Source organism: Callionymus lyra, chromosome 13, assembly GCF_982586985.1.
Source record: "Callionymus lyra chromosome 13, fCalLyr1.hap1.1, whole genome shotgun sequence".
Lineage (NCBI taxonomy): Eukaryota > Metazoa > Chordata > Actinopteri > Syngnathiformes > Callionymidae > Callionymus > Callionymus lyra.
The window spans coordinates 6,850,360-6,869,408 of record NC_141830.1 but is presented as its reverse complement, the minus strand read 5'-3'; the positions used below and the strand labels follow the sequence as shown (position 1 = coordinate 6,869,408).

General features: G+C 41.1%; 1 protein-coding gene across 1 annotated transcript; it reads right to left on the bottom strand.

Annotated features, from left to right (window-relative positions):
* Positions 1–539: 539 nt before the first annotated feature.
* LOC148067207 (voltage-gated delayed rectifier potassium channel KCNH5-like) lies at positions 540–18,668 on the bottom strand. Its single transcript, XM_087805506.1, has 13 exons — positions 18,576–18,668; positions 17,360–17,483; positions 15,271–15,377; positions 15,072–15,200; positions 13,861–13,976; positions 13,103–13,495; positions 12,946–13,038; positions 11,390–11,819; positions 6,117–6,316; positions 5,176–5,428; positions 4,876–5,072; positions 1,269–1,502; positions 540–1,178 (listed from the first exon to the last, which is right to left on the bottom strand). Exons 1-13 carry the CDS (start codon positions 18,646–18,648, stop codon positions 540–542), a joined length of 2,988 nt encoding a protein of 995 aa, XP_087661632.1. The 5' UTR covers positions 18,649–18,668.
* Between the last annotated feature and the right edge of the window lie 381 nt (positions 18,669–19,049).

Genomic DNA, 19,049 nt, shown 5'->3' with positions numbered 1-19,049 from the left:
CAGGATTATTCTGTTTGCTGATGATATGATGATATTTGGAGGGTAAATAACTTAAGTTAGAGTCTGGACAGGAGACGGGTTTTTGAGCGAGAGGGGTTTAAGTACTCGTAGTCAGACAGCCAGAGTGAGAGAGATTTAAAGAGGCGAGGAAGAAAGTGCAGGAAGGGGGGACAGGTATAGAAAACAGTCGGGGGTCAGGAGTTAGAAGAGTCAGAGTTGAAGATGCCGACATTCTTAATGGACATTGAAAGGTTAGACGTTTGGACACTTAGAGATAACTCAACAGAAATAATATCTAATGACGTAAGGCACCCCCCCCCTCCCCCCCATTGGTATCTTCTCATGTGCTGCCTGGAGAACATCTCAGGGAGTCAATGCACCGTCTGATATTCCTGATAGATAGATGTGGCGTCCGTTACAGATTGGCCCGTTCAAGTGCGCTCTTCTAAAGAGCCTCAATCTGTTGTGAGATCAGTCCCTGTGTTGTGCTAGCGTGACTCTGGAGCTACATTTGCATGCGATTGTGTACAAAAACTGTTTCAAAAGGGGCCGTTGTCCGTTTTGGGCCTCGCCGAAACCACTTCTTGAGTTTTTATCCTCGGTTTCGGCGAAGACGTCGGTGGCAGTGAAAGTCTTCTCCTGACCGACAGTAACCTGAGAACTTCTCTGACCTGAGACTCCAAGCAGGACATCCGGCCGCTCAGAACCTGAATGTCGCCCTTAAGTTCCATTTTGGCTTCGTACAGCGAGGCCTGAAGGAGCCCCTGCTCCGGCGCCGGCTGCACGAAAGAGTGTTTGAGCGACGAGTCCGACCCGTGACCCTGCACGAAGGAGTTCTTGTCCACCGGGCTCGTCTCCAGCGGGCTCCGCTCGAAGGAGTTCCTCGAATCTCCCGCTCGATCGATGCGAAGGTCGCTCCTGGTGAAGCCGCTGTCGCAGGAGTCCGTTTTGTGGAGGGCGCTCGCCTCAGCGTCTGCACTCTGCTCGGAGTCCTGGGCGCCCACGTGTGGTGCAGAGGGAGGATTCGTTCTTTCTTCTCCCTTACCCGGCTGCTTCTCCGCCTCCACCGCTGCTGGAGCTGGTGCGGAGGCGGCGCTTTTGAACTTCGCCCAACCTCTTGCACCAACTCTGGAGTTCCCCTTTTGAATCTCAGGCTTTGCTTTAGACTCAATGGGTTCCTTTTTGTCCAATTTCTGGACCACCACCTGTGAGTCCTGAAGGGCGACGTCTCCCCTTCCGTTGTCAAGCTTCCCACAGTTCGTCTGCACCGCCTCCTGTGGCTGGGCGGTGGTGGGGTCGCGCTGGTGTTGGTGGTGCTGTGGCTCCACTTGCACACAGTTGTGCTCCGGGTAAGAGTTGGACTCCCCGGTCTGCCCGTCCCTCTGCTGCCGGAACCTCTGGAAGAGCTTGCGGACAGGGTGGTCCTCTGGGATGGACAGAGCCACCTCGCTCCTCTGGCGCTCCTGCTCTCGCTTCACGTCAGCGATCTTTCTGAAGATGATCTGCGAGCGAGACGATGATGTGCACGTCAGTGAAACAGAGAACACATTTATAATGTAGCTTTAAAGTCTTGGGTCACAATCCCGAGCCGCGTGTTGAAATATTAAAGACTTGAGAGCTCGAGAGGGAAACGTTAATGGAGCAATAATGCAATAACAGAGACGTTTCTAGTGGGAGAGCCTTGATGTGTAAGTGCAACTAATGTGTTGATTGAAGTGTAACTTAACTCGATCTTGAACCTCTATTGTTCTCATCAGTATGTGTCTGTTTGTACAAAACTCTCTTTTCATTGAAATATTTACATTAGAAAATGTGTTTAAGCCCCGCCCACTGGAAACACTGACATTTTTCTGGAGATGAAATCGCCAGTGAGTTGGTGTGGTAACCATAACCACTGCTGTGATTGGTCAAGCATTGAGGTTTGTCACCAAGCGTCATCAATCGCGGGAATCTCCGCCTCAAAGAGTCTTGTTGTGTAAACAAAGCCGATCGTGATAACAGCTGATGAAGGAGTAAATCATTACCATGTCATAATGGTATCCACTCTCGTAACCTCTCGTTTGCCTAGATTTCAGACGGGGGAGAACTTTATAAAGTAATAAGTTCAAAGTATCGTCATGATGAGGGATCTTGGAGGGGAAAACATTTGAAACTTTAAGTCAGGAGAGTTGATATTTTAGATTAAAATCCCAAAAGAAGAAGTTGATAATGATGTTTCCCAATGATGAGCAACCCTCCACTTCAGACACGCTTGTAAGTGTTTCATTTAAAAGTGTGTTTAACTCTTGTTAACACATTTTGCTTAACTTTATTGTCGCTTGTCAGTGTAAAAACTCTTCCATACATGGATACACTTTAATCCAATGTAATTTTACAAATGTATTATTTTTTATTAAGAATTTAATTTAGTAAATTTAGTTTTTTTTATAGAATCTTGAGGTCTCCTTACCAGTCTGTCGTTGTGGTGAAAGAGCTGAGCCAAAAGACGAAGCTCTTAATTTACCGGTGGATCATATTCTCAACTGTGGTTTAGACCAAAAGAACAAAATCACGAGCGGCTTAAAGTTATTGTGTTTGGACTCCCTCAGAGATGAGGATAAAAGGACAAGTGAAGACACCGTTTCCAGTTGGCTTGAGAACTTCTTCACTCCAGATTCTAACTCTACAACTAGATGGATGGATGGTGCTAGAAGGTAGTGGTGAGTCTGACACTGTGGTGTGCAGTACAGGCGCACCTCAGGGGACAGTACTGGCCCCTCTATCTCTTCACCATCTACACTTCAGACTTCTGCTACAACTCAGAGCTGAGTCTCGTCCAGAAGTATGCTGACGACACTGCCATTGTTGGATGCATCAGGGACAACAGCGAAGACGAGTATAGGAGTCTGATAAGTGACTTTGTGGACTGGAGTGAGAGGAACCACTTGCAGCTGAACACCTCAAAGACCAAGGAGCTGGTCTTGGACTTCGGGAGGTCCAGGACAAAGCCACGTCCAGTGTCCATCAGAGGCGACGAGGTAGTTGACTATAACTATAAGTACCTCAGTGTGTGGATGGACAGTAAACTGGTCCTGCAACACAGACCATGAACTCACTGGACAAACTACTGTCCATCATGGATGATGACAGTCATCCTCTGAACACTGTCATCAGTGAACAGAGAAGCAGATGGAGTAAACGAATGCTCCTCCCATGATGCAACACTTATAGACTCAGGGACTCATTCATTCCTCGTGATATTAGACTGTTTAATTCTGAATTTTGGGGGTAGGAGTGGAGTGAAAATCTGATACACAGCTTTATTTTTAATTAAATAAATGTTTTGTTTTATTTAGGAATCATTTGTTTTTACTGTGTGCAGAGAGACCCAAGGATATTTTTGGTTGATGGTTAATGGGGAACAACAACAGTGCAGCTGTGTTCAGATGATCAAACAGTTAAAGCTTTGTGAAATCTACGTTGAGTCCAAAAATAAAAAGTGTCGCTGAAGTCGCACAACTCAGCAAGAAAAAGCTTATGAGCAGCGACAACACGCTCGGTCTCTTAAAGCCGTGGCGATAATGTACATTTACCTGCTTCACACTTCAACTGCCCTCGGATGAATAATAGATGGATTTACTTTCATTAAAAACATTTTAAAAAACGAACGCCATCAATCTTTCAGCTGGACTGATGGTTTTGCGTGAAACTGTTGTGAGTCCGTCCTGCTGCAGCAGCGTTTGTGAGTCCGCTGTATGATGTGCGGTTACATAACTGCCTAATGGAGGCGAGCAAACTCAAACGTAAAGAAATATTAAACAGATTTTTTTTTTCGTGGTGTTTCACTACTTGAAGTGAACGTTAATATGTTTATAACGACTTCAGCGCTTCTGATGGCGTCTCCTTCACCAGCGCCGGCGTGGACTCCATAGAAACAGGTACAGCTATAGATCCCGAGTGACACCAGCAGAGATTACACATTAAAAATTAACGGCCTGAAGATCCCACAAGACAATAACATCGAGATATATACGCAGTTCTCTTCAAGCTCCGGGTCAAGTCTGCGTATGATGAGAAATCATGGGTTCATGATATATCTTGACTTTATAACACAAGCAACTTTAACATTTGTATTTGAGTCTGAGTCGAGTTAACACATGCTTTTGTTGCGTCGATTCATTGTGTTTTCTGCAGCTTTATTGGTTCTAGAATCACAGAAGTATAAAAACAAATATAAAAATATATATAAGTAAAAAACAAAGACATTAATGTGGCAATTAATTAATATATAAAGAATTCAATAAAAAATGTAGACATTAATAGGTGAAATCACATTGAAATAAGAAAATAAATCAACATACATATATACATACAACAGATGTAGAAATAAGTCGAAAAGCGACATAAATAAATAGAAAAATGATGTAAGTGAATGAATGAGTAGAATTAATACATGCGGAAATAACAAAAAGTAAAGAATTAAATGTACAAAGAAAACAAAGAGATAGAGCAAATGTAAATGTATAAGTAAATGTATAAATAGATACAATCATACACAAATAAATAAGGGTCATAAATAAAAATACAAAAGAAAACAAAAATGCAAATAAGAACAGAATCGACTTTCTAAAACAAAAAATGGAAATGAAAGAAAATGAATAAAAAGAAAAAAATGAAAGAGAAAATAATAATGGATTATTACAGTTTTTGTAAAAGGTTGTGTGACTGGTGTGTGTAGTTTGTATGTGTTAATATTTTCAAATGTATTTTGTTACAATATCTCTAACATGTGTAGACAATGATGTACGGCATGTAGTTTATGTTTACGTCGTGTTAGTGTCTGTTGTGTGTGTAGAAAAAAATCTTGACACGCTCAAGTGTGTTTCAGTTACACACCCGTTTGCGAAGGTTGCAGGAGAGAATCAGGTTTCTGGAGAAGGTGTTGGCGAAGGCCGTGTAGAACTCCAGCACCCTCATCAGAGCGTCTCTCCGGATCACGTGCAGATCGCAGTAAGTCAGAGCGCGAACGTTCGCGCACGACCGGGCCATGGTGGCCTCCTTCCAGAACACGTCGCCGAACACGTCCCCTTTCCCTGAGCGGCGCCAGAAGACGTATTCAAGAAGAAGGAAGGTGGGAAATGTCTTCAGTGATGAGGACGAAAGTTGGCTTATTAGATCATCCAGTGTGAAATTTACCGAGGATCGCGATGACTTCCTCGTCCTGGATGACCTCGAGCGACCCCGAGACCACGAAGCAGAGGGTGTCGACGCTCTCGCCGATGTGGAAGATGAGGTCACCGGGGGCGCAGTGGGTCGTCTGGAACTCCACGGCGAGCGAGCGCAGGCATCCGTCGCTGGCCAGACGGAAGGCCGGGTGGTCGTTGAAGACCTGCCGGTTCAGGTGGACGCAGATGTCGGCCCGCATGTCTTTTGGGCAGATGGAGAGAACCTGAGAGAGAGAGTAAGTAAGTAAGTAAGTAAGTAATATTTATTTATATAGCGCTTTTCTAGACCAGGGTCACAAAGCGCTTAAACAATCAAATCAATACTCAATAAAGTATATATTTTAAGATCAAGATAATACTGAGGACAACACAGGAGTTCCAGAAAATCAAGGAAAAGCCTGAACAAATAGAAACGTCTTAAGATGTTTCTTAAAGGAGTCAGTAGATCCATCAAGCACAGAGAGAGAGGAAGATCGTTCCAAAGCTTAGGAGCAACAGTCTGAAAAGATTTCTCTCCTCTGGTCCTGAACCGTGTGTGTGGAACCATAAGTAGATTCTGATCCACAGACCTCAGAGCCCGAGATGGGGTGTAAGTCTGGATCAGATCACTGATGGAAGGTCTGACCATGAATAGATCTGAAAGTAAGAACCAGAATTTTAAAGTTGATCCTGAAAGAAACTGGAAGCCAGTGAAGAGTTTTAAGGATCAGGGAAATGTGAGTTCTTCTACTAGAGCAGGTCAGAATTCTTGCTGCAGAGTTTTGTATCAACTGCAGGCGAGACACATCCTTCTTGTTAAGACATGAAAACAAACTGGAATCACCTCAGAGAAGGTTCGACCAACGCTTGTAATTATCCCAGAAATTCTATGACATCGCCTGAGGAAAGTGTCAATTCATCTCAAAATCCTACCTTATCCGTGTCGATGCCTTTGGACATGGCCCAGGTGGACACGATGAAGTCCATGACTCTCTCGCTCAGACCTTTGGGAACCTGGTAGAGCTTGAGGAAGTCCCGGACGTTGTTGAGCATCTCATGGTAGCGGTTGGTGTTGGTGTACATCTGCTGGAAGATGGTGGTGACGTTTCCGAAGATGGTGGCGTACAACAAGGCTGCAGGGAAAAAAGTTGAATTCAGCCCAGAAATAAGATCTGGATTCAAAACCAAATCATGATCATAAAAAACAACTAAAAGCATCAGACATCCCTCTCTTTAAAGCCTCCTTCAAGGCATTCCAAGGTCAACCAAGAGATCAAATCTCTTCCACAGGTTCTAGGTAAGCGACTTCCTACCATTTGGAAATCCCCAGAACAAGATATATTCTAGTAAAGAACTGGTCTCTATGGGAGAGTCCAAAAAGCCCTCATTTTATATTCTGGTTTTTCAAGATGTATCTTTGATCACGACCATTAAGGTCAGGATTGTAGACCAGGGCCCGTATTCCTACTCATTCTGAGAATGCTCCCATAGTGCATCTCAGTTGATCGTTGCGCGCAGTCTTAGCTTTGGCAAGTTACTCTTATTGAGACGTGTGGTCGAACCCCCTTGATTGGTATAAGTCATTATTTTAAAAGAGCTGTGATGAGTTGATCATAAAAGATTCATAAATAATATACTTTTGTTAATAATGGCAAAAGGATGGACCTTCAAATCGATACACTTAACTATAGAATTGAATCTTAGACTGTGAGTAAGTAAGTAAGTAAGTAGGTAGGTAGGTAGGTCGGTCGGTCGGTCGGTAAGTAAGTAAGTAAGTAAGTAGGTAAGTAAGTAGGTAGGTAAGTAAGTAGGTAGGTAAGTAAGTAAGTAAGTAAGTAAGTAAGTAGGTAAGGTAAGTAGGTAAGTAAGTAGATAAGGTAAGTAAGTAGGTAGGTAGGTAGGTTGGTTAGTCGTTCGGTCGGTCGGTAAGTAAGTAAGTCAGTAAGTAGGTAAGTAAGTAGGTAGGTAAGTAGGTAGGTAGGTAAGTAAGTAAGTAAGTAAGTAAGTAAGTAAGTAAGTAAGTAGGTAAGTAGGTAAGTAGGTAGGCAGGTAAGTAAGTAAGTAGGTAAGGTAAGTAAGTAGGTAGGTAGGTTGGTTAGTCGGTCGGTTGGTCGGTTGGTCGGTATGTAAGTAAGTCAGTAAGTAGGTAAGTAAGTAGGTAGGTAAGTAGGTAGGTAGCTAAGTAAGTAGGTAAGTAGGTAGGTAGGTAAGTAAGTAAGTAAGTAGGTAAGGTAAGTAAGTAGGTAGGTAGGTTGGTTAGTCGGTCGGTCGGTCGGTAAGTAAGTAAATCAGTTAGTAGTTAAGTAAGTAAGTAGGTAGGTAAGTAGGTAAGTAAGTAAGTAAGTACATAGTAGGTAGGTAGGTAAGTAGGTAGGCAAGTAAGTAAGTAAGTAAGTAAGTAAGTAGGTAAGTAGGAAAGTAGGAAAGTAGGTAAGTAGGAAAGTAGGAAAGTAGGTAAGTAGGTAGGTAGGTAAGTAGGTAGGCAAGTAAGTAAGTAAGTAAGTAAGTAAGTAAGTAAGTAAGTAAGTAAGTAAGTAAGTAAGTAGGTAAGTAAGTAGGTAAGTAGGAAAGTAGGAAAGTAGGTAAGTAGGTAAGTAGGTAAGTAGGAAAGTAGGAAAGTAGGTAAGTAGGTAGGCAAGTGAGCAGGCAGCTTTCTAGACCAGAGTCACAAAGTGTTTTAACAATCAAAAACAAAACACAGTTATAACTAACTAACTATATACTATAAAAGGCCAGCCTTTAAATAATGTTAAAAACTGGTATTTAGTCTCTTCTGAATGAAATCCTAAACCCTATAAATTCCTCTTCCCTGCTCTTAACTCAGATTATATAAATACTTAACTTATCTGGGATCTACTCTTGACTTTTACTTTTACAATGTCAACAATGAACATTTTTCACAGCTACTTTTCTCCTACTTAGGTTTGAAGCACCGAGGCATTGCAGTCTTAAGTGTAATTGATTGAATCTTCTTGGCTGATCAGTTTCCTGCAACAGTCGAACGCTGCTCAACAAAGCGGCGGTTCAGCCCTTCATGGTATTCATAATGTAAACATCTCCCGAGCGTGGTGCTGCCGTGACCTCAAAGAGTCACTCATCATCTCCTGGCGTTTGATTTCGCCCACTGAAGAGGAAAGAACGGGTTCTTCAGCCACAGCGAGGAGATCACAGAGGTTAGGATACATATCTGACGTGAAGGCTCGTTGTCCATTTACAACACTGAGGCCTTCAGGCGAACTCGTCTCTTCTCCGGGCTCTACTGTATCTGTAGTAGGAGATTTATTTGTTGTAATTGAAGCCAACACTTGAGTGTCCTCGGTGATTGAAACACCAACAGAGCACTGGCCCTGTTGAAGCTCAGCTGTCACTTCACGTCGCCATCACTGCTGTTGCGTCACCATGCATGCTGTTTTGGAGGCTCGTGACGGAGGAGAGACTTAATATATTTACTTAGGTTTCCATTGAAAAAGATGCATTCATGGGTGTTTGTTAAATTAAGGTTCTGGGAAGAAAAAGAATCTCCTTGGCAGAGGTATGCAATTCCTCAGTGCTTTTTCTATAGTTCCAGTGAAATACAATTTTATTTTGTGATAAAAAACACTGGAATTTTTATTTTATTTTTATTATGATTAATTATAGTAGAAGTATCATTGTCCATAACTGGTCAGATGCTTGTCCCAGCTAGTCAGGGTTAAGTAATTGAGTTCTTTCTGGACCAAATGTTTAACCCAGAATAAAAAAAAGAATGTTTGTTTCAGCCTTTACAATAACAATAGGAGTTATAACCTTATCTTACTTTAACTTATCCTCATTTACTCAATTCACGACCTGCAGTAATTAACTCAAGTTTATTGAAATATTTTTATTTATCTGAACTCTAGAAAACACTTTCTTAAGTATGGAGCTACAGAGCCCTTAAAGGGACATGGAATAAAAAAAAGAAAAAAGATCTTGTGAAGTTAAAAACTTTGATGTTAAAAGCTTCAAAATCTCGAGATCATTTAATGTTTTTGGTCTTTCTTTTTATTTTACCCGTTATTTATAAAAAATATGTTATTATTTATATTTTTACAGGAATATCTATGACATTTATTTGTATCCCTTTCGTTGTATTATTCGTCTTTGTTCTTGTTTTTATGAATCTATCGTCCATCCATCCATCCATCCATCCATCCATCCATCCATCCATCCATCCATCCATCCATCCATCCATCCATCCATCCATCCATCCATCCATCCATCCATCCATCCATCCATCCATCCATCCATCCATCCATCCATCCATCCATCCATCCATCCATCCATCCATCCATCCATCCATCCATCCATCCATCCATCCATCCATCCATCCATCCATCCATCCACCCACCCACCCACCCATCCATCCATCCATCCATCCATCCATCCATCCATCCATCCATCCATCCATCCATCCATCCATCCATCCATCCATCCATCCATCCACCCATCCATCCATCCATCCATCCATCCATCCATCCATCCATCCATCCATCCATCATCCATCCATCCATCCATCCATCCATTTCCCACCCGCCTCTTAAGAGTTAAAGTCTTTACCATTTGGTAACAATTATAGCGGTGTAATAAAAATAACATTTGAAGACCCAAAATAAGCAAGATGTGATCACGGTCTGGTTGCTATTGACGACCTTCACATGGGCTGAGACTCGATGCCTGCACTTGTCACTTGTTGTCAACAAGAGTCCAAATCTCTCCCCAGTGTTTCCATCCCAGCAGAAATATAGGAGAATGTCGTCTCTGTGTTATCTAACCATTCCGAGGTTTGTTTTCAGAAGATTAAGAATCTATTTTGGGAAGTCTGACGGGGAAATAAAAAGCCTGAATTACCTTCTGTTATCATCTGTCAATGTAATCTATTGTACAACTTCCATCAAGGGTTTTATACGTCAGTGGAAACTATCATTAATATTTGATTCAGATTCAAAGCTCTTCTTATTTGTAATGTCACCGGTCTACATATGTCATGTTCAAGAACCAAATGAGCTGCATATCCGTCTGCTTCACAGTTAATAGTTGGAGCTGAAGTTTCCACGCGACAACATGCTTGGTTACCGGCAGCTGCCTGATGCCTGCGAGGTCTGCGAGGCACATTATCATGTCGGCACGCAAACTTGAGTGCATCGACTTCCACGAGACTCCATTAGCGAGCGACGGGTAAAGAAACACATCAATGGAATCAAACTTCAGTTCGCTGGCGCGCGATGGATCAGGACAACGAATTTACCAGCTTAGCAGTTTATTGTGATGCAGGTGCGACGATAAAGACGCCCTCGGGTGGATCCTCGTGATTCAGGAAGTTTGTTCTAATCAAAGCAAATACATTTTTTTACAATTGTCGTTGGTTGAATAATAATTTTGAAATAACAATGAGTTAAAGAAGAAAATGCAACAATGGAGGCAACAATAGCACAATAATAACATTATTATGAATTTAATATTTTTAGTATATAATAGTCACATATCTATATATACAGTATATATATATATACAGTATATATATATATATATATATATATGTCACAGTATAGATCGTAATCCTGCTACTGAACTGGGATCTTAATATTGATATGGGTTAGGGTTAGGGTTTGATTACGTATGTTATGTAATCCGAATTTCTCCTATTAGAATTGGAGATTGTCCCGGTAGAATTCCCATTTGTCCATTTGGAATTCCAATATTCAGATCCAAATACAGTAGTAGAATTCCAATCTCTCCTAGTAGAGATTGGAATTCACTAGTAGAATCTGGAATCCTACTAGGACAGATTGGAATTCCAATATTCAGATCCAAATACAGTAGTAGAATTCCAATCTCTCCTAGTAGAGATTGGAATTCACTAGTAGAATCTGGAATCCTACTAGGACAGATTGGAATTCAAATATTCAGATCCCAGTTCAGTAGTTGGATTCCAATCTGTACTAGTATAGATTGGAATTCACTAGTAGAATCTGGAATCCTACTAGGACAGATTGGAATTCCAATATTCAGATCCCAGCTCAGTAGTTGGATTCCAATCTGTACTAGTATAGATTGGAATCTGTAATAATACAGATTGGAATTCTAATCTCTACTAGTAGGATTCCAGATCCTACTGGATTCCAATCTGTACTCTGACTATATATAAAACCATTGATTGATAAGCAACATTAGACAGGAGTACTCACAGCCCACCATCATCATGGCCACAGAGAAGATCTTCTCCCCGTCCGTGGTCGGAGCGATGTTCCCGAAGCCGATGGTGGTCAAGCTGGTCATGGTGAAGTACAGGGAGGAGATGTACAGCGTGTCCTTGTTGGGTCCACCTTCCCACTGGCCGGTGCCGCTGGCGTTGTACCGGTACGGCGTCCCGATGCTCATCGCCAGCTGGTACAGCCAACTGTCCGTCTTGATGGTGTTGGTGGTCTCGTCGATGACCTCGTGGTCGCCGATGCTGTACCAGATGCAGGCCAGCCAGTGGGCCACCAGCCCGAAGACGCACACCAGCAGCACCAGAACGGCGGCTCCGTACTCGAGGTAGTGGTCCAGTTTCCGGGCCACCCGACCCAAACGGAGCAAGCGGATGACTTTGAGGGAGCTGAAGAGACTGCTGAGACCCTACGTGGGTGGAGTTGAGCAGGTAAAACGTCCATACGGATGTTAAACGGTAGCTTCAAAACACACCTCCAACACATGGATCTTCTGACCCACGAATATGACACTTTATTTACCAGACATGTTTATTAACTTTCTATAACAGGGAGTCACTTTTACCAATCCCATCCATCACTTTTACTGTTATTTTTTTCTCTGTTCTTCACAAGTGTTTCCATCAACATGAGCATTAATCTACACATTTACCATAACAAAATATGTGATTTTTGTGAATTTCCTGAACTGTTTTTAAATGATTTAAATTGTTTGTTGTCAGTGCAGACAATAATATTATTCAGGCTTTAATTAAAACAATATAAAATTATCACCTTGATACTCTCAATAATGTTTTAGTTTAGTTTAGTTAGTTTATTAGTGAAAATCTTAATCGATATTCAGTTCAACATACACACCTCTTAACACTAATATTTTATTGCTATTACAAAGACACGGTTGTCATCAAAGGCAGCAGATTCTATTACTCAAACCTCTTGCAGGAGACAGGGTTACTGGGTTTTATTTTTTTACTGAATTTATTTCAAAAGTCACTCAGTTTCTACTCACCCTCATGTTGAATAAGGGTTGGAATTATTTTCACAGTAATCTGTGTCTTTTTGTAGTTTCAGGCAAAAATATATATGTCCATATGTTAGTCGTGAGCCGTGCCCCCTTTTTTCATCCAAAAAGACAAACTTAAAAATATCCAAAATACCTCCGTACTGCTCGTCTGTAACGTCCCTCTTGTATTGAAGCCTCGACATGACAAATAGTTACGAAAAAAATTAAACTAGCCTATATTTTAAACTTGTTTTTAGCAGAAGCTAAAAGGCTAACATGCTAATAACACAGACAGGAAACAGTCACTGGACGAAGAAAAGCAAGCGTCAAATGGACATACGTGTCTACCTATAACTCCAAAATGGAACGGATTATTCTGAGACTAATCCCAACCCTTAGTCGACATGAGGGTGAGTAGAAATTGGGTGAAAATGTAATTTTGGGTGAACTATGGGTTAGCTAGTTGCAAACAGTAATAGCAGCCCCAACGAAGTGAGAATAATTGCGAGAAAAGTAAAACATGCTCTCTTACCGGCAGAAGAGAATCGTCCGCTCTCGTGCTGTTCCGGTGAAAAATGGATGTTTCTCGCAGGTGAGTTGCTCGAGCCGCCGACGCCATCACATCCTTCACACAAGATAAGAAGTGGATGAAGGTCTGACAAAAGAGCGACGCTCGTCCACGTCTCTACCTCGTCGACGTTCTCGAAGGCGTTGATGATGTCGTAGGGAAGGCAGGACAGCAGGTCGATGACGAACCAGGTCTTCATGTAGTTCATCCGGATCAGCTTGGCGTCGGATATCACCTCCCCGGCCGGACCCACGAAGGTGGTGTGGAAGTTGAGCACGATGTCCACCAGGAAGATGACGTCCACGATGCTGTCGATCACCAGCCAGGCCAGGTTGTTCTGCCGGGTTCGGAACGAGACGTTGTAGGGCACCATGATGGCCGTGTAGAAGGTGAGGATGAGGATGACCCAGTCCCAGGTGGTCTTGAAGGTGCAGTAATGGAGGATGATGTGCGGCGGGGTCTTGGGGGCCTCTTGCTTATACTGGGGGAGAATGTCTGAGCCCAGTTGGAGCGCCTGGAAGTGAGAGAAATACAGAAGTCTTGTTATTAATAATAGAACTGATATGTGAGGATGAAACAATCCTGTGAGGGAACGATAGATTTGATCTTAGTGGGACGCTCATCTTTCCCTTATTATAACTTTCACCAGATTTCCCAGTTGAGAACACAAAAGCACACATGCAGAAAAAAATCATTAAATTGCTGCATCAGTGGATGATTTGTGGTCTTTTACCTTTTTATTGGCAATTCAATTTGAATACAAAGGGACGTGTTTTTTAGCCGTGTAAGCAGTTATACACGTACAATCCTTCATAGCCATTTTCAAAATAAAACCCTTCTTTTGTTTTTGCATAATGAATACACCTTAAATATGCTCACCTCAGCGAGTCTGGAAGGTTTGTGGTTCACCTCCGTCTTGCTCAAAGGTGCGATCTGCTGCACCACGTTGCGATTGTTGGTGAGCGCTCGAGTCAGCCTCGCAAACTTGGTCCAGCCTGTCACAAAAAATCACAAGCATCTCAAGTCAACGTTTATACCTAACAGGCGATTTGATTTGTCACATTTCAGGTTTGTATTTTTAATCATGTCTGACATGTTTCTGAAGATACTGTGACTCACAAACTTCCCTCTAGGAACCACAACAAATACAGAAATTGGTTGCCAAGGCTTAAAGGACGGGGAAAACCTTTAATAAACATGACATTGGTTAAACAAAATAAGTACATGCCATACAACATGTTTCTTATTTTATTTCATATTTTCATTTTCATTTAAAGACTGCTTCAGTGGTTCTGACTCTGGCTTTGGGTCATGAATAAACCCAAATTATTAAAGAAAAAACAAGTTTGAACGTGAGATATAACACATTGTTACGTTGATTTGAAACCCAATCAGGTTTGTTCCATAAACTCAATAAACATAAACTCAATTCCCTTCAAAATAAAAGCAAACCATTAGTGTAACCAGTAAAAAAAGGCCTGTGGTCCCAACAGTTAAGAACTAACTTAAATGAATATGGAACTAAATGTGAAATAAATCGTTTTTCTATACAGTTGTTCTATGTATTTTAAGAAACAATAAATATCAGGAAAAACTACAAATTAAAATAGTAACTACGACTAGAAACATGTTTTTCTTTAACTCGTCAACTAGCATGTTGCTAGCACGCTAACAAGTACGACACGACAGAACCACCAGCTGAGCCCAGACCTCCCGAATCAATTGTAAAACACATCTCGCTCATCGACCAACTCAAAACCGTGTAACATTCCTTATAGTCGCCACATTTGTGTTGAGCTCCGACAGTCTCAGGATCTACAGCGTCGTGAACTAATCACTTGTTACAGCAACACGACTTTATATCGAGCCGTAATTCCCACCACGGAGCTGCCAGGCCTCGTGATGTTCTGCTGACACAGCCAGTGACTTCCCCCCTGCGTCTGTCCGTCATCTACAGTCTCGGCTCGGGGACTCACAACCGTGTAAACCCGGAGACGACCGGCGCCCACTGACCCGTGCGAGCGACACCTGGACACTTTGAACGCAGGAGGTTATCGTGCCACACAACGTGCCGCATGAGTTCTTCTAACCTTTGGCGGATTCGTCCTCGATGGGCTGCTTGAAGAGAGTGATGTCTCTGAAGGTGCAGAGGAACAGCACCACCTTGTCGTTTTCGTTCCGGATCGGAGCCACCTGCATGTAGAGCCATATGGGGGTTCCTGTGGTCGGAGGGTAGACGTTCATGAGTGAGGTCAGAGGCCATATACGAAAAAAGCCCTCAATACTTACTACTCTTTGTGTAGAGGAGCACCTCGAAGAAGTTGGACTCGTAGCTGTCGAAGGTTTGTCTGATTTTGTCGCTGGTCTTCTTGTCCGTCAGGTCACCGTACATGAAACTGGACCACAGAACGCGATTAATGGACTCAATTCGAGGGTTCATTCGTGGTCGACCTCTGATCTCGATGTGGTTATGGGGTGCTACAGCTAATACTGGGTGACATTAGACGACAGCCAGAGTACACGGTGGACCTCACCGGGGTCACACACACACACACACACAGAGAAAACTGTTGTGTGGTCACAGACTAGACATGTTAAATTGCATCAATGAAATTTCAAAATAAAAGCCCTGGATGTTCTAAGAAATGTTTCAGCATCTTCTGCCAACAAGAAATCCATGAACCCCTAATTGTGGAGTGGTTATAAGAAGAATATTTACAATCAAATGTATTTAATTGTAGACTTCAAAAAAAAAAAATATATTATTTAAATATATTTGCCTTTATTTCTGCACTGGTCTGGTCTGATTGATAGCAAATACTATGCTTATATCCAACATGGAATTCTGGTCCAATTTCTTATAAGGTGGACATTATATGTTAAAGATTTTGAGATATATCTCAATTTTCTTCTTTCCTTCAACATTATTGTTACTCTTACCAAAAGTCTCTGTGTACTTGTTGACATCTATAACATACAGTAGATCCTTCCCTTTATACTAAACAAGGGCTTCTTTAGAGATCACCATCCAAACTATTGAAATTTGAGCCAACCATCTATCGGGCCGCATAAAATGACTTGGAGGGCCAAGCACCATTACTTTTACTTGGGTGGCCTCCATCAGGGGCCCCCCAACCTTTTAGCCCCTAAGCCTAATTTGGGCGTTATATTCACCGACCGACCTTTGTATAAAAACATTTTTCCACTAGTAATTTTTTGAGTCAAACTTGACTGAAACGACCATCTTGATGTGTCAAGAGTCACTGTTTAATGTTACTTCTGAGAAAACACTATCATTAAAAAAAAAAAAAAAAACATCTTTCAGACAGTTATTATCAATAGAACAGACATCCTATAAATATTTTTTTCTGTCTGTGTGGCATGGTAACAAATGCCTCATGTACCAGTTCCTAGTTCCTAGTCTATGGTTAGCTAGTTAGTGATGCCAGAATTATACAATGAAGAAAAACAAAATGATTGGTTTGGGGACTTTGTTAACAACGTTGGTGCTTCTTCTGAGGGGTCAGTGACCTTGAACAATGGGATCAAGATGGGAAATAATTTGGAAATATCTTGGTTTAGATGCTCTGTTGATACTGTGTCATACTTAGATTTGATGATCAAGTCATGGTAAGGTACTCTCTTCCATTACTCTCAACCACAAGTCAGAACTCTCGGTCCTTATGGAATCCATTTGAGTTTTTTCAGCACGATATGATGACCACAACCACAATGAGAGCCTATATAAGGAACCAGCTTTCAGCTGACCATCATCCCAAGCACATCGATAAGTGTCCGAGCAACACCAGGTGAAAGTCTTGAAGTCTAGAAACATTGTTTCAAGAGCTTCACTTATTATGGGCTTTTAGTGTTTAACTGTAAATTCAAATCTCGTTTTATGGCTCAACGTTTGTTTGTGGTGAAACAGTCGCAATTTCAAGTGGACTTTTAGATTTCTTTACAAAGAAACTCCTATTAATGTCATGTAGAGGAGAGAAATCCTTCCAGGCTGTTGCTCCTAAGCTTTGGAACGGAGTCTACTGACTCCTTCAAGAAACATCTGTGTTTGATGATCTACTGACTCCTTCAAGAAACATCTTAAGACGTTTCTATTTGTTCAGGCTTTTCCTTGATTTTCTGGAACTCCTGTTGTGTTATCAGTTTTATCTTGACCTTTAAAGTATATACTTTATTGAATATTGTTTTGATTGTTTAAGCGCTTTGTGACCCTGGTCTATAAAAGCGCTATACAAATAAAAATTACTTACTTACTTACCTTATCTTGTTATTACTTAGTTGTAACCCTTTCATTGCTGATAATCTGTTAGTTATAAAAGCCAGGTTTGATTCTTCTGGTGACGTTCAAACGTGCTCTTACTTGCAGGTGCTGCTCCTGTGCATGACCTCAGCGCGATGGTATCCCGAGAGCTTGCAGAAGCCGTCGTTGCTGTACACCACCGGCCACTCCACTATCTGTGCATTTCCCAGCAGGAAGCTTGTTTCTGCAACACGTTATGACAACACAGTGACGTCGACCTCCGAGCTACACAACATTTACAACGACTACATGACGCAGCATGAAGGCAGTAGGATTCTACATATAGGCTACGAAGCCAAATGTGTTAACATGAAATATTAAAGCGGCAATAACGGCTGTTTATGAAATGTTCATGTGGCAGCCTTAATGTCGATTAAAAATGAATGAAGTGCTGCAAAGTTTGCTGCTGCAAAACAGTTTGGAAGGAAAAGTGCCGCCTCAGCGATTTGAAGCCTGCATGATTTTAACAAAATGAACGGTCGAATAAAAGGCTATTTATAGACGGCCACGGGAACTAATGAGGTACATGTATTATTGTCACAATAACATTGTAATTTTACTCTCACATTTGCATACTGACTTCCTTTATATGCAAAGTAGTATTTTAGGTTAATAAGAGTTTACTAGTTAGGTTTGCTTTGGACCAATGTGAATAAATATTTGTCATTTTTCTACCAGTTAATCTGACCTCATATGTTCATGTTCACTTTATATTTGTCCGAATTATTTATTCTTAGAAACATGTTAAAAATGCTACAGTAGTTTTAATAACAAATTAATATTATTGCTTTATATGACATGTTTTACTTGGAAATATAAAATTAAATGGCAATAAAACACATATAAACCTGATATTGGCTTATTCAAAGATTTCATATAATTTAGATTGAACCATGACGGTTCATGTAATACAGTCAAATGAACGATTAATTTAAATTGAATGTAACATAACTGGAAATAATTTTAAATAATAATAAAAGCATTACTACAGATTATATGTATCAATGTATTAATATATTTATTAATTTCACTTTTTAAATGTATAATTAGTATAAAATAAATATAATATAAAATAATTAATAACGGTAATTAATGCACAATAATAAAACTAATTGTAAAACGACAGAAATATATGCATCTGATAAAGTTTCATTTTAAAAACAACGAAAATGATTAATTAAGATTATAATTGATACAAATACTCATGTTGTTTTCTGAGTCGTGAGTTTATTCAATTTAAAAACATCAATTCAATTATTAACGGAGTTAAACTTACCACTGGAGCGCCGAACAATATTTTCCAAGAAGGTGTTTTGGGGAGCAACTAGTCCTCTCTTGCCCCCGTGCATGGTGCAGGGTCCCGGGGAGAGGCTCGTGCCGCTCCGTGCTCGTCTGTGCCTGGATGGTCCCCACTGAGAGGATGGCTGGAGACGTCAAGCTCACGGTGGTGAGAGCTCGCAACATCCGGTTTATATAGTTGAACAAATAAAAGCTATTGTAAAATGTGACGCTTTCAATCGAGTTTATCGCTGATGTATTAAAACGTTGCATTAAAAGGGACCGAATTAGATTCAATAGTAAAATGTTCATCACTGAACAGTTTAGACAAAATTAATTATCAACATAAAATAATTACTGTATTTTGAATGGGCCGATTTGGAACGGTTTTTATTTTGAAATTTGTGGTACTGTTTCTAGTTGTGACAATTCCTAGCTTGATTGCATTTGTATGTTTTACGTCTCGTTACCA

Bases quoted from the DNA above. Each gene is read 5' to 3' on its own strand.
- LOC148067207 (XM_087805506.1), bottom strand. From the start codon at position 18,648: ATGCACGGGGGCAAGAGAGGACTAGTTGCTCCCCAAAACACCTTCTTG. The intron at 13,977-15,071 runs GTTAGAAGAACT...TTTTTGTGACAG, and splicing joins CGAGGACGAATCCGCCAAAG to GCTGGACCAAGTTTGCGAGG. The intron at 5,073-5,175 runs GTAAATTTCACA...GGCGCCGCTCAG, and splicing joins GGAAGTCATCGCGATCCTCG to GGAAAGGGGACGTGTTCGGC.